General features: G+C 36.1%; 1 protein-coding gene across 1 annotated transcript; it reads right to left on the bottom strand.

The window, feature by feature from the left end:
• Positions 1-7,570: 7,570 nt before the first annotated feature.
• On the bottom strand, positions 7,571-8,076 carry LOC133842302 (uncharacterized). The gene has a single exon (XM_062275355.1). The coding sequence runs from the start codon at positions 7,980-7,982 to the stop codon at positions 7,608-7,610; it is 375 nt and encodes a 124-aa protein (XP_062131339.1). The 5' UTR covers positions 7,983-8,076; the 3' UTR covers positions 7,571-7,607.
• Between the last annotated feature and the right edge of the window lie 6,051 nt (positions 8,077-14,127).

The following is a 14,127-nucleotide window of genomic DNA, read 5'->3' as shown; positions in this document are numbered from 1 at the left end:
TAGATGAAATGCAACTTGCGATTAATTACGAAACAGCAAAAGCTGGAAAGGTCGATTTACTATCAGTTAACAAGCTTTGTGAATATGCGAATTATTACTTTGGAAATATAATTAAATTACATATAAACTTTAAAAGTGACAAATTGCATAAAATTAATTTGTAATGTATATTTTTAGGATATATTTTATGAAACAATCAATTATATTTCATTCAGTTATTAAGTTGTCTGAACATTTTGCGAATTATATAACTCGAATGGATCTTTCCAATATTACTAAAACTTAATGACAAAGACTAAGATGAAGTACAAAAACTAAATTAAATACATGATGTTAAGAAATACTCAAAAAACTCTTGAGTTTTGCTGTTTAACAATAATAATTAACTCAATAAAGAACAGCTGAGATAAAAATAAAAATATATAAAGCAAAGAAATAGCAAAAATCATTTTAGTGTCTTTATATTAATGTGAGGTAAATAGATTCAAGAATTGTGTAAATTACTAATACAAATTATGTGTCAAGTCAACAGAAATTTAGTTTGAATGCTGTCATTTAATAAGATATTATCATATTCCGTAAGTAAACTACTAAAGTAGTAAATGTAAATACAAAGTTCTATAGAGTTCTCTTACAAGATTACTCGTCAGTCTGACAAATATATGGTTGAATCTCATACATAGCGAGCAGCTTGAAGAACCGACAGCAGTAAACATGCAGAGAAAGAGCGCACAACGAGAGCATTAAGGAAGCGTGTCCTTTACTTTACGCTTTATGCTGCTTGTTGCCATCTGATTTCGATGTGTTGTCAGTTGACAATGTGTCGCACAAAGATGAAGCGCGTCCAAATCATAAATGAGCAATAAATAACACATTGCCACATGTAAAGCTGCCACAAGGCAGCAGCAGCACAAAATAAAATAAAATGAAAGGAGAATCAAAAGCAAAGAACATGACATCGATGACGATGACGATGAAGATGAAGATGAGGAAATGTTCTCATATATGAAAGAACGAACGAACGAACGTCTATCTTTTATATAAATACATTTATAGATGTCGTCGAAGCTGTTGAACGTGCCTCATGTTGCTTCTTTCGAGGGTTGCTTGCAACAGCAATACAGCAACAGCAGCAGTTGAGCTTGGGGTTATGCTTCAGCTTGGACTGAGCTTGTTTTTGCTTTGTTGTTGATAAAATTTAATCATATTACACATATTTCGCTCTTTACGGTCTGTTACCCCAATAAGGCTGCGAGGCATGAATGTTTCTACTCTATGTTGTATACATATATATATATATACTCAGATATGTGCTTGTTGTTTACATGCTCACCGACAACAAAATGGGCAAAATAACCAATTTGAAAATTAATGCCTCGAGGATATTATTCATAAAACTCTCAGTGTACTCTCGCTCTTGCTCTATGCTCTTAAAAGAGAATACATGAATGAGAGCGGCAAATGTAAGCAAATCATTTGGAAGCCAATGCACAAGAGCATATCCTGTTGGCCACTGAACGCTTCCGACCCTGCGGGCTCCTCACACACACACACACACACACACACAACATATATTTATGCATGTAGATTTTTGGTTAGCTTCTAGCTGGGTCTAGTTTCCCTTCCTCTTCCTTTCGTGTTCTTTTTTAAAGAGTCCTCCCTTTTGTGCTGCTGTAATTGCCCTGCGGTATTTGGCGCGTTGAAGTTTTGCCAGCGACCGCAAAAGTTTATTGCGCGCTATAAATTTAATGCAAAAGCATTTGACTGAGACAACGACAACGACAACGATGAGCCGGCGGAATATGCACTGAATGCCATAATTCAATTTCCAGCAATTTTCGCTAAATGCCAAACACACAGAGAGAGAGAGAGAGACGCAGAGAAAGAGAACGAGAAATGAAACCGAAAGTTCGCCCCAAAAATTGCCGAACAAAGCCGGACCCGGCGAAACGAAACTAGCGCTAAGCCCACAAATTTGTATCTGCTATCCAATAAGTGAAAGGCGGTCAGTGAATGGGGGAGGGGGCGTGGCGGGGGCGCAAGGCATTTGTGCAATTCGTTTGAAAATTTGTAGGAAAAATAAAATGCGAAATCAAGCAGCTGCTGCCAAGGTTAAAGGGCGTCAGTCAAACAGTCAGTCAGTCAGTTAGCCAGTCTTCCCTCTCACTCTACTGCACTCCTTCTCTGTCTCTTTCACTCTCTTGGGCAAGACGCGAACTTGGGCATCGTATCAATGCGCGCGGCGGAATAAAATGCTGTAGGAAATGATTGCGGAAATTACACTAAATCGCAGTCAGGCGCGTGTGTGTCGCCCACACACACACACACACACCCAATACTCGCACACACATATAAACACACACACACTCACACTCATACGCATAGCGTGTGCCGGATCAGCCTTTGGCGCCTTCAGGCAAATGCCAACGAACAAGCGGCCCAAGCGGCGGATGAGTAATGTAAATATTTTGTTGTGGGCCGCGCTGAGACATTTTTGATATGCTTTTCCACACACAGAGTACTGCAAATTTCATAAAGACTATATAAACCGTTTGACTTTGCAATAATAAGAGCCATTCAGCCAAAAATTACAACTCTTTAGCTTGTAAAAATGCTAAAGGAATATGGCTGCAAATATTGCATTTAATGGAGGTTGTTAGAAATTAATCAAAAATAAGGAAAAAAGGAATATAAAAAAAAAATGAATAGAAAAATACATTAATATAAATTAAACAAAAATAAAAAATATACAAAATATTCGCAAAAAAAATGTGAATAAACTTTTACTTATTTAAGGTATAATCTAATAAATAAAAATAACAAACTTTGTTACTAATTTCAGTTAATATAAATGCATCAAAAATAAATAAAATAAAATATAAGTATATAAAATAAAGAAATTAAAAAATTTCATTATAAGATTTAAGTGATCAGAATATTTTACTTAATTTTCCTTCATTATTTTCAGTGACTTTATTGAAGCGGAGACTTTAATAAAAACTGAAATGGATGATGTTTCTTCACTATTGTATTTATACATTCTAGTAGTCATCTTATTATCTTAAAATTAAATTCGTTTTATTTGCTATGAATGAATAAAATATTCGGTTAATTTACTACAACAAATAATACTATTGTAGTAATAGAATATATTAAATGAATTTCATCCATTTCAGATTTCTTTTTATTCTTAGGGACCTCTTTGAAATTGAATTTAATTTATAAAAATTAAAAAGTATAAAAGGATAAAATAATTTATATTCAAAAATAAAATTTAAAGCTGTTTAATACAAATTATGAGCGCATTTTAAAAATGATTTTTTATCTTCTTTTTATTTTTCTTTATTTTTTTCTACATATTGCTTTATTTTTGTGCTTTGGGGCACATTTGAAATTATGTTCAATAAAAATAATCAAAAGACGTAAAGATTTAAGTTACAGAATAAGAATATTTTGTTTAATTGTGAAGTAGAAACTTATTCTGCACTTCACCAAGAGAGTATTTGTGCTTCGTTGCGTAGCATATGTTATTTATATTTATTTTGTTTTATATTTCCTGTTGTCGCTACTTCGGTTGTTGTTGTTGTTGTTGCTGTTGTGAAGGGCTGTCGCATTTTAAGTAAATAAACGTAACAGTAAATATAACATGTTGCTCGAGCGACTGCGTCTGCGACTCGCTGTCAAGTGGTTTTCGCAGTGTCTGAAAGTTTAATAAGACTTTCACTTTAATTCGTGGCACGTGGCACGAGGCATGAGGCATGTGGCATGAGGCCCCCCAAAAGAGTTGCCAAAGTCAAATATGGCAGCAGCTCAGGCAACAAACAGCAACAAGCAGTGGCAAAAAAAATATTTGACAAAAACCCAAAAGAGCAATTTGGTATACGACACATGCTCAAAAACCCAGAGAGAAAAAGAGAGAGATAGAGAGAGAAAGAGAGAAGGAAAAAGACCCCTCGCAGTCTTGTGGTTGTAAATGATGTCGCTTATGGCGATCAGTTAAATGCCTTGACTTGACTGCTGCCTGTCGCGTTCTGTGATGCCAACTAATTTATTTCGGTCGCGCGTGTCAAAAAAGGTTATATTAAAGTATTGCTCAAGTTGTGTCTGAACTTTAATTTGCAGTTCATTGGAAAATTTCAGTGAACCGCCAACTGAATGCAAGCTCATAAACTTCACTGCATTACTGATAATTAAAAGAACACTCGCTCTTTTGAAATCAATGCCCAATTATGTGTGCATGCTGCAGCATTAAATTTATATTCATATTTAATTCTTTTGCGCGATAAAATAATTGCCAAATATTTACCAGCAGCATTTCGGTTTAGTTATTGTGCGTGCGATTAACTAAAACGCTGCTAAATGCAAATTAATATTGTGCACTGTTTGTTTTGGGAAGCTATTTAATTAGAAGCAAATACATTTCCAAACGGAAGTTAATCTGCAATTGAGATAACTAATCGAGTGTGCTAGACTTTGAGATACCCGCAACCGTTTTTCAATAAATGGAATACAATGCAATATAATTCTTAAAATATACCAAATTTAAATACCAAAAAATACTAAAATACTGAAATATACCGCTACATGTTTTCAATAAATGCATTCAATGCAATTTTTTGTAAAAATATACCAACTTAATATACCAAAAATACTAACAAATGCTAAAATATACCGCTGCCCTTTTTTGACGAAAACGAAATCGTAAGGTGTTAATTTTAAAATACAGTAAAAATATATACAATGCAATATAATTCTAAAAATATACCAAATTAATATACCAAAAATACTAACAAATGCTAAAATATACCGCTGCCCATTTTTGATGAAAACGAAATCGTGAGGTGTTAATTTTAAAATACAGCAAAGAAATATACTACAAAATACTAAGAATATACCAATATAAACATTTGGTATATAGACATAGTACTATATTTAAAATATATCGAAGTAATTTTTGCCCATTTTGTCTGATTACAACCAAATTTTCAGGAGTCAGAGTTACTACAGTTATTATTGTATGTACCAAATATCGACTATAGCTTCAAAAGGAACAGAAGGACATGGCTTTATGGTCTCGTCTGTTGAATCTGATCCAGACAATAACATATAGAAGAACACTTCATAGGGTCGGAGATGCCTCTTTCTGCTTGTTTGATATAGACACAAAGTTATAATACCCTTCTCGCCTTTGTGTATTGGGTATAAAAATGCATTTGAAGCACATTTAATTTGATTTAAATATTGTTAAATTGCATCAAATAGTTGAAAGTTAAAAATTCTTGCAAATCGCTGTTCCGACCAATAAATTTAATTAGTTTAAGTAAAGCGCTGTGGTTTGCTGGTTGCTGGCTGCTGCTGCTCTTGTTGTAACCAAAGCAGCTGCCAGAGCCACACGCAGTGCAGACCGAAAAACTTTGCCAAATTAGTTCAAAGTTCAAATTTGGGGCAACACCACGAAAATGGAGGAAAAAACCAAACAACGGCGAGTCAATTATTAAAAATAATTACTTTAGCCAAAGTTGGCACACAGTGCAAGTATTTTGTAGGTATTTGTATAGTCGAATCTTTCTCTCCGTCTGTCTGTCTGCCTGCTTTTTTATGCTGTCTAAACTTACCACACACACACACACACAAAGAGAAAACGCAAGTTGAGCCATTTGTTATTTATAAAAGATTAAACCGCCGAGCAAAAAAAAGCATGCGATAAAAGCAAAAATTATAATAATATTTACCTAAATGTGCCTCAAGCTCAACCGCAGCTTCAGCTTCAGCTTTAGCTTTAGCTCTTCAGCGCCTCTTTTGTCCCTTTAAGTATGTGTGTGTGAGAGTGTGGGTGTGGCTTATTTATGGCCACGTCCCTAATTGAATTGCAGTTTATTCGGTCGGGCATACTTATACACAAAAGCTGGCCGCGCAATGGCCACAATTTTTTAATTAACTTTCGGTGTTGTGGCAAAGGTCATTTCAGTAGGAGTTCGAGAGAGACTGAAGGCTCAACTTCAGCCGCGGAGCCAAATGATTTATGCGAAACAATTATCAGTTTAAATGGCTTATTGAAATACGCAAAACATTTCACCTGTAGCCAGCTTTAATTTTATTATTTTTCCACGTAACAAGATTAAAAAGTTTTGCGACTGTCGCTTGATGCTTTCGCTTTTCACACCACGAGGAAAAATGCACATAGTCCGGGGAAAAGTGTTTTGCGATTGTGTTTGCATTAGCAGTCAACTGAGAAAAACTTGTTGCTTAATGAAAATGGAAATTGCACTAAGCATTTGCAACAACCCAACACTCACAGTTCTCTGCTACTTCCTCTCCTCGCTTCACTAAACCAACCGCAACAAGAAATCAAAGTTGTAAAATGCAAACATGCTACACACAAATTAAATAAAAGCAAAAGCCCAAACAAAGTGCAGAAAAAAAAGCTAGAAAAACGAAGAGAAAACTGCATGTGGCCAACGGCCATTGCAGCACCAAAAATAATTAAAAAGGCAAGAGAAAGTGAAAGAACAGAACTTTAAAATACCCTGCGAAGTATTCTCTTATTGGATTTCATTTAAAATAAATATGAATACACTCTGGGAAGTTGTCTTTAGATTTCATTTCAAACAAAATATAAGCTTCGCATTCTGTCGATGTCATTTCAAGCAAAATAAAATCAGCTACAAGTGTTGAGCAAAATGTTACCACAATATTGAATATAAATTGTACAATAACATAGTCTAAATGAAATTGAAATCCAGTAGAGAATACATTCATAGAATTATTTTTAGTTAGTTGAAATTAGATAACAGAGATGACCTCCGTCATCTTCTAAAACAAGAGACTTCTCTTATGGGCTTAGAGCACTTTTATTTGTGCTTGACAGTGAGCTGCTTTTTATATCACACTTTTCTAATAGAAAAGTCTTGTATTAGTTTGTTAACAGCAGTATTTGATCAGAAGCACACACTTTTCTGTCTGACCACGCCTTCTTGGCAGTTCCGCCCTCTGTCAGCTCTGAAATAGTTTCTCCTAAACAAGCACATTCAACTGATTCACACATGGTAGAAGATTGCGTCTATCGACTATCAATGCCTGGAATTTACAACTACAAATAATGCTCCTTAACTCTTGCAGGAGGAAACTTTCTGCACACGCGGACTCAGCTTTTTAGCAGCGCCTTGTCAATATAAATTTGATGTATACTATTGCATATTTTGATTGTGAGACACTCACCTGTGGCTCGTTGTATGATGATGGCTGCACTGCAATGAAATAAAGGAAAAACAGATATTGTTACTTATGAAATAAATATAAAGCTAAAACTATAAAGTTAAAACTAAGCAACTACCAGGAGCTTTTGAAATAATAATACATTTACGTTGTCTCATATTTATGTTTACTGCTTAACCATTAATAAGTTTGTTTAAACCAATTTATTCATATGTTTTAACAGAAGTACGAACATCTTTACACTCTTGTAGTTACCAACATACACATAAAATTTATAATTCTATTTAACAGCCAGACTTTGGCTGCCTTTCTATTAATTTCTGCATTATTCTTTGGCTGATCGTCAATCGTTTGTTGGCAAAAGTTTAACTGAACATTGCCTTCTAAACTTGTTAACAGTGTCGATGATGATGACCTGGGACCACGAGTCCATACTCCCCATTTGTGGTGACCGATGGCCTATATTCCGCCATATGAGTCATGGGATAACAGCAGAACTTCTTCAAGCTATCCAACTTGGGAGCATCTATGGCAGCTGTGTGAACAGCGCGCAAAGAACGATGTTTCGCATATTTCTTAAACTGTTCTTCACCGTACTCAGCCAGACTTTCCTTATAGATCTCTGCATATTGTTTGTAGTGTTCCTTTTGAGCCGCAGGAAACCACCCGAAGCGATCATTCCAACGATCGCGTAGCACATGAACTTTCTTTGCAATGAGTACGCGATAGTTGAGCTGCTCAATCGTGACGATCTCCTCGTGTCTCATTTTGCCTTTTAGTGTATTTATTTTTTGGTTGCTTTATTGTATATATTATTTGGTTATTTAAATGGGCATCAAAATGGAAGCCAACTATTTTACATTTAATAATAATACAAAAAGTCAAATGCCTTTTGGGAAACAACCTCAATTGCATTTATCAAATGAAAATTGAGCGCCGAAAATTGCATAAAAAGCGCATTTGTTTCCAGTCGAACAGTCGATACCCTTGACTGCAAAACAGTTGCAAACTGGCTGTGCAAATTATAATACCCCTAAAGGCAACAATGGCAAAACACAACCGAATGTAGTGCGGTTGTGTAATGGCATAAAAAAAAGACACTCAACCAGCCATTTGGGATTGTTTATTTGTTGGCATTCAAGTGCGACAAATGCAACAAATTTGCGTTGTTCTGTTTGTTGCCAGGCTAAAATTAAATGCTATAAACTCTGCGTAATTTGCGATACACAAAAACAGAGAATTCACTCTCTACTCGACTCGACGTACAAATTAAAACAACACGCTAGGCAAAAGTCGCGCTCTCAAAATCTAAATCTAAATTCGAATGCGAATGTGAAAATTTAAATCTAGACATCTGCAAAATTCAAATGAAAATCCAAATCCAGTCAAATACAAAATGAGTAGCATCCGCTGAGTGTTTGTTTGGAGTGGGAGTGTCACGTTTTGTGTGCCATAAATTTCGCATTATTGCGCGCGTATCCGTGCATAGATTTTCATGCATTTCGGTTAATAAAAAAGCAGCAGCAGCAGCGGCAGCCAAAGAAGCAGCACAGTAAATGGCTAAAACACATCAGAACAAAACAGACAGAAAAAAAAGGGAAGCTGGCGAAATGAAATGCCAGCAACAACAATAATAACGATGGGCAAAAAGGCCATTTTGATGGACAACATGGCGTATGCTTAACCACATCCGACTACACACTTCCGCGCATTTGGTGTAACAAAACCGCGCGCTGGTTGTTAACAAATGACTCGATGTGGTCGGCGCCTTGCCAACGCTGCGGGTTAGACTCGACACCAGCAACAACAAGAGCAGCAACATCAACTGTGGAGACAACAACAACAACAACAATGACAACAACAATAACATCGAGTGCACAGACAACATTCGCTGCCTGATTGCATATCTGTAATGACTCATTTCACATGACCATTCTGAGGGGGAGGAGAAAGAGGTAGAGTGCAGAGAACTCCACTGGTTTTCACATTAAATCACATTCAAATAGCGCGTTGCTGGCTGCTGCATCAGCACTTGGCATTAGCAGCGCACACAGCGCAGCTCCCAGTATCCAACATCGCTGAACAACAGTTTTAAGTTGCAAATTACAGCAGCATGTCGTCCGCTTACTCCTCCAAAAACTCGTCGAAAAATAAATGGGCAAGAGTGCTCGACTTTCAAATACCCGTTAAGTAGAAAGTAAATTCAGATTTAAGCAATACCAATTGGTCTTTATGATTGATTAGGCAACTAAGAAAGCTAAAAACGAGTGTGCTCGACTGAGAGACTACCCGCTACCCCCTGTTTTTAAGAAAAGCATAACAGTGCGGTATTATTTTAAAAAATATACCAAATAAATATACCAAAAAATACTAAAATATATTGGTACTCGTTTTAAATAAAAACACAATTTGCAATCCTCTTATAAAAATATGCCAAATTAATATACCGAAAATATACTAAAAGTATACGGGTGCCAATTTTCCATAAAAGCACAACAATGCAGTATTTCTCTAAAAATATAGCAAATTAATGTACTGAAAAAATAGCAAAATATACTAAATATATAAAAGCTAAACAGTTAGGTATTAATCTAAGAATTTACCCAAATAAGTACACTATCTAGTCATCTAGTCATCGGTATACTAGACTATACTTAGTAAATTGTTATACTACTTTCAAAATATACCATGGAAAGCATTGTTATACAGTTACTTTTATTTAAAAGTAAACGATGTTTCAACTTTTACCATTTAGACTGTGAATTAATAATAATATCATAAGTCAGTGAATTATTCCGATATTTTTTTTAATTTTTTGAATCATTTAGTTCATTATTTTATTTTTCTTTTATAATGTTAACTTGTTTCAAAACATTGCACATCCTACATTATGATATATGGTAGATATTTTCACCCCAAATGGTAAGAGTTAGGAGGCTTGCCTTTTTTGATGAATCAGTCAGTTAATCAGGACAATACAAGAATTTTTAGTATCTGCTATATTTAGTATATCAGCTTTTATTTTTACTGGCTCATCTCTTTTAAAATTCTGTACTTTTATACGATTAATTTAAAGCTTTCGGAAAGTTAAATGAATCTTCCACACTGGTATCTGTAGCTTTCATATTCTTTGTTCTCTATTTGTTCATATGAACGGACACAAATTGGTCATACCCTTTATACCCTATTAACAGTCGAGTATTTAAAGAGTATATGTTGCACTCGTGTTACTCGCATAATGTTGCCTCCAACTCATGTGGCAGCTGCGGTCAAAGTGCAGCCATTAGTCGTCGCCCAAAAATGAAATCTACGCTCTTTCCTCAGCTTTACTCTGCGCTGCGTTGCTCTGCTCGGCTCTCCAGTTACCTCTGATCCCACGACATATCCCCAACTCCTTTACCCTTTTACCCCTCCTCGAGTGTACGTGCGCGGCCTTTAATTAGTCGCGCGTTGACCGCAGCAGGCAAACAAACGCAGTGACTGACTTTGGCTTCTGTTTGGTTCATTCACCCGCCTCAGTGTCAAAGGGTTATCATTCCACTGGGCTCGGCCGAACTGTAATTGGCCTAAGTACGAGCAAACACCTAAGGGCCATGTCCGAATTCAGTTGACTGCTACTTAAACTCCCCCCGAACTCTGGGCAACATGTGTTTTGTTTATGCATTGAAGTGCTGCTGGCTGCCGCATTGCATACTTCTAAGCTGAGCTCTCTTCATGAAGTCAGAGCAAAAGAAAAAAGCACAGGCTATCGAGCTCAAATAGTTTGCTTAGTTTTGTTATTCATATAAAATGTGCAAAGTTTTGCGATCAAATTGCACAGCTGCGTGTTGTGTGTGTGTGTTTAAATATTGAAAGCCCGCAGCTAATAGTTTTTAAGCGTGGCGAACTTTTGCGAACGCCCAAAAGGTCAACTGCATGTGCGACAGATAACCGAAAAATCTGCCAAAGTTTTTGGTTAGCCTCGTTTTTTGCTGACACTGGCAGAAGCTACCGCTGCAACAACTGCTGCTGCTGCTGCTGCTGTAGTTGGCTGCAACAATTTTGAGTTTATCACACGTGCCAAATTTGTGCGACCAACTCAACTCGCCTGCAGCAGCAGCAGCGGTGGCGCCTCAAAAAACGTGCAGCATCAGTTTGGCCCGCAACGAACTACGTGCGAGTTGAAATTGCAACCTCTTTTCTTCCTCCTTCGCCTCCCTCCTTTTAGTTTGTCTGCATCTGACAGTTTAGCTAGCATTGGTGATTTATGCAGCGGGTTCAATGCAAAAAGTCAACTAGCCAAGACATAAAACACATAATTTATGTCGATTTTTCTGATGGCTTTCGGCCATCCACAAACCAATAAGAAGAAGAAAACCATCTACCCCAAAACTCACAACTGAAACTGAAACGGAAAACAGAAAACGTACTGTGCGCCTAATTGACTGATTCTTTGCTGGCAATTTGAGAGTCTAAGCACATTAGCCTATTTCCTCTTTTAGCAGCCCCCAGAAAACAGCCCCAACATGTCCTCACAATAGCCGATGACCCTTTTTCTGTAGGTCATCGTCGGCATACTCTATCAAATATAACTTGGCCATCACTCAGAGCTGACCTATACTTAAGTTTCTTCTGGAAATTACAAAAGTTCATATTTAGTTCTCTTGCTAAATATGAGCTTAAGTTTCTTCTTGAAATTAAAAAAGTTAATCTTTAGTTTTGTTACTAAAAATTCCCTACTTGTTGTTTGAAATTTTAGAATTATTTTGAAACCTACGGAAATTGGAATTAGTGAATTTTGTATTTAGTTTTCATGCTAAATATACGAAACATTCTGTTTGGAATTATTGAATAGTTTTAAATGTACGGAAATTAGAATCAGAGAAGTCTCATGCTAAATAAGTTCATTCTATTATACAACAATTTGAAATCTATGGATACTAGGAATATATTTTTGTAATATTTTTTGTGTAAATTAATAAAACAACAACTAAGAACTAATATCTCCAAGGCCTTAGTTGAGTTTAACTCGAGTTTATGTGTAACTTTTTATTATCTCTGGACATTGATTTGCTGCTTTATTTTAAAAATATTTGTGAACAAATTGTTATATTATTCCTTTTGGTAAATTCAAAATTATTTGAAATCTAATTTATTTAAAAGATTGTATTATTTTTAGTAATTTAATTTCATTCAATTTGTAAATTCAAGTAGCAAAGTTATAGTTGATTCTTGATTCAATTTCTGTGGCAATTTTCAATAGTTGATTTTATGTTTTCCATTGAAAAGATTTGTCTATAAACTTAAAATAACAATTAATATTCATAGAAACGTTTTTAATATATATTACTATAATTTTGTAATGTTATCTACATTTTCTACTCTTTATATTGATTGTGCATCTCCTAAGATTTTTAGTGTATTATCTATTCGTCTACAAAAAAGTGTTGCTCTTAAAAAAGAAGAAAAAAATTGTTACTCGCTTTTTGCTAGCGAGTTTTTACTATTATTGTTTGGCTTTTATTTAGCCATTTTCATTGTTATGCGATTTTGTGGGCCATATTATTGTTACGGTTGGCCGTTACCCACGCTTCAATGCCATCACTTGGCATCTTTTCATTCTCATTCTCATTCTGATTCTCATTCGCATTCTCATTCTGATATTCCCTGCCGCGTCGCAGTTTCCCCTTCGCTCACGTAATTTAATTCAATGTAGCGTTTCAAATTGAATCTGTTGAAAGCAGCGCGCAAAGAAAATAAGCTAAAGTTGCTTTCTCTGTTTTTTTTTTTTTGCTTGGCCACAGGAAATTTCCATTAGCTTCGCTTAACAACGATACAAAAAAAAAGAGACGAAAAAAATTAAAGAAATAGCCAACAATGGCCGCAAACTGATTCACCGAGTGTTGCCAAATTTAATTGAGCAATGACAGCAAATGTGTTGACCACATGAGCAATGGGAAGCCGTTGACCAAAGGTCGCTTGAAACAAAAACTAAAACCGAAAAACAGAAACTGAAAACTGAAACTCAAGAAAATTAATTGCAATAAACGTGATGCCAGGAGCAGCACTCAGCACTCAGCACTCAGAACGTAGGACGAAGGACTACAAGATCCTTGAACGCCCCCGAAACTAATGAAGTGTCGCAATGGGATAATTAAGCTTTTAATCGCTCTCCGTGTCCCGTTTGTTTCTCTGTCCCTCTGTCCTTCTGCCTTGTCTGGCGCGTGTTAACGCGCTTAGTTTGCAGCTAGCTAGTTGGTAATTAGTATTTTATGATCGATTTGTGTGCACACATAAGACTATAATTTAATTTGTGATTTCCTAGGGAGGGAGAGCGACCGGATTTGTGTGAATGAAACTTTAAATCACACCAGGGGCGTCATGTGTGACCAAAGTTTTTGCGGCCTGTGCCTAGACAAAGCGCCAAACTTAAACAGTCAACCAAAAGCAAACAAGCAAACATCCAACAAGCAACAACAAGTGCAAGAAAGAGGAAGAGACTGAGGCTTCAGCAAGTGAGACAATGAGTCTTGGGCCAAAAGCTTCTTCTTGGCAAAAGATAAACACAGAAGGCGTCAGCGTTGTCGTCGTCGTCGTCGTCCGCCAAGCTAATCCTAGAGTCGTGTGAAAGTAGCCAAAGCCGCAGCCACAGCCTTGAGGCTGTTAATCCTTTAAATACAATCACAGCCAAGTCAAACAAAAGGAGGCAGCTCCAAGAAATCGAAACAATTTACAAGACAACTTTATAAATAAAACATGCACAAGTTTTTCGCTCGCTCGCTTTCTCCTCGTTTCATTCTCACAGAAAAGTGACAAGTGAAAGAATCAACAAAACTAAAATACAAAAGAGATATTTTTGAATAACAACGCGTTTAACACTTTTGCTATTTTTGGCAAACTTTAAGAACGACCTTCTCGGCATCCACCCACGTT

This window comes from Drosophila sulfurigaster, chromosome 2L, assembly GCF_023558435.1.
Source record: "Drosophila sulfurigaster albostrigata strain 15112-1811.04 chromosome 2L, ASM2355843v2, whole genome shotgun sequence".
Classification (NCBI taxonomy): Eukaryota; Metazoa; Arthropoda; class Insecta; order Diptera; family Drosophilidae; genus Drosophila; species Drosophila sulfurigaster.
The sequence above is the reverse complement of the archived record's forward strand: the minus strand, read 5'-3'. Positions and strand labels throughout refer to the sequence as shown.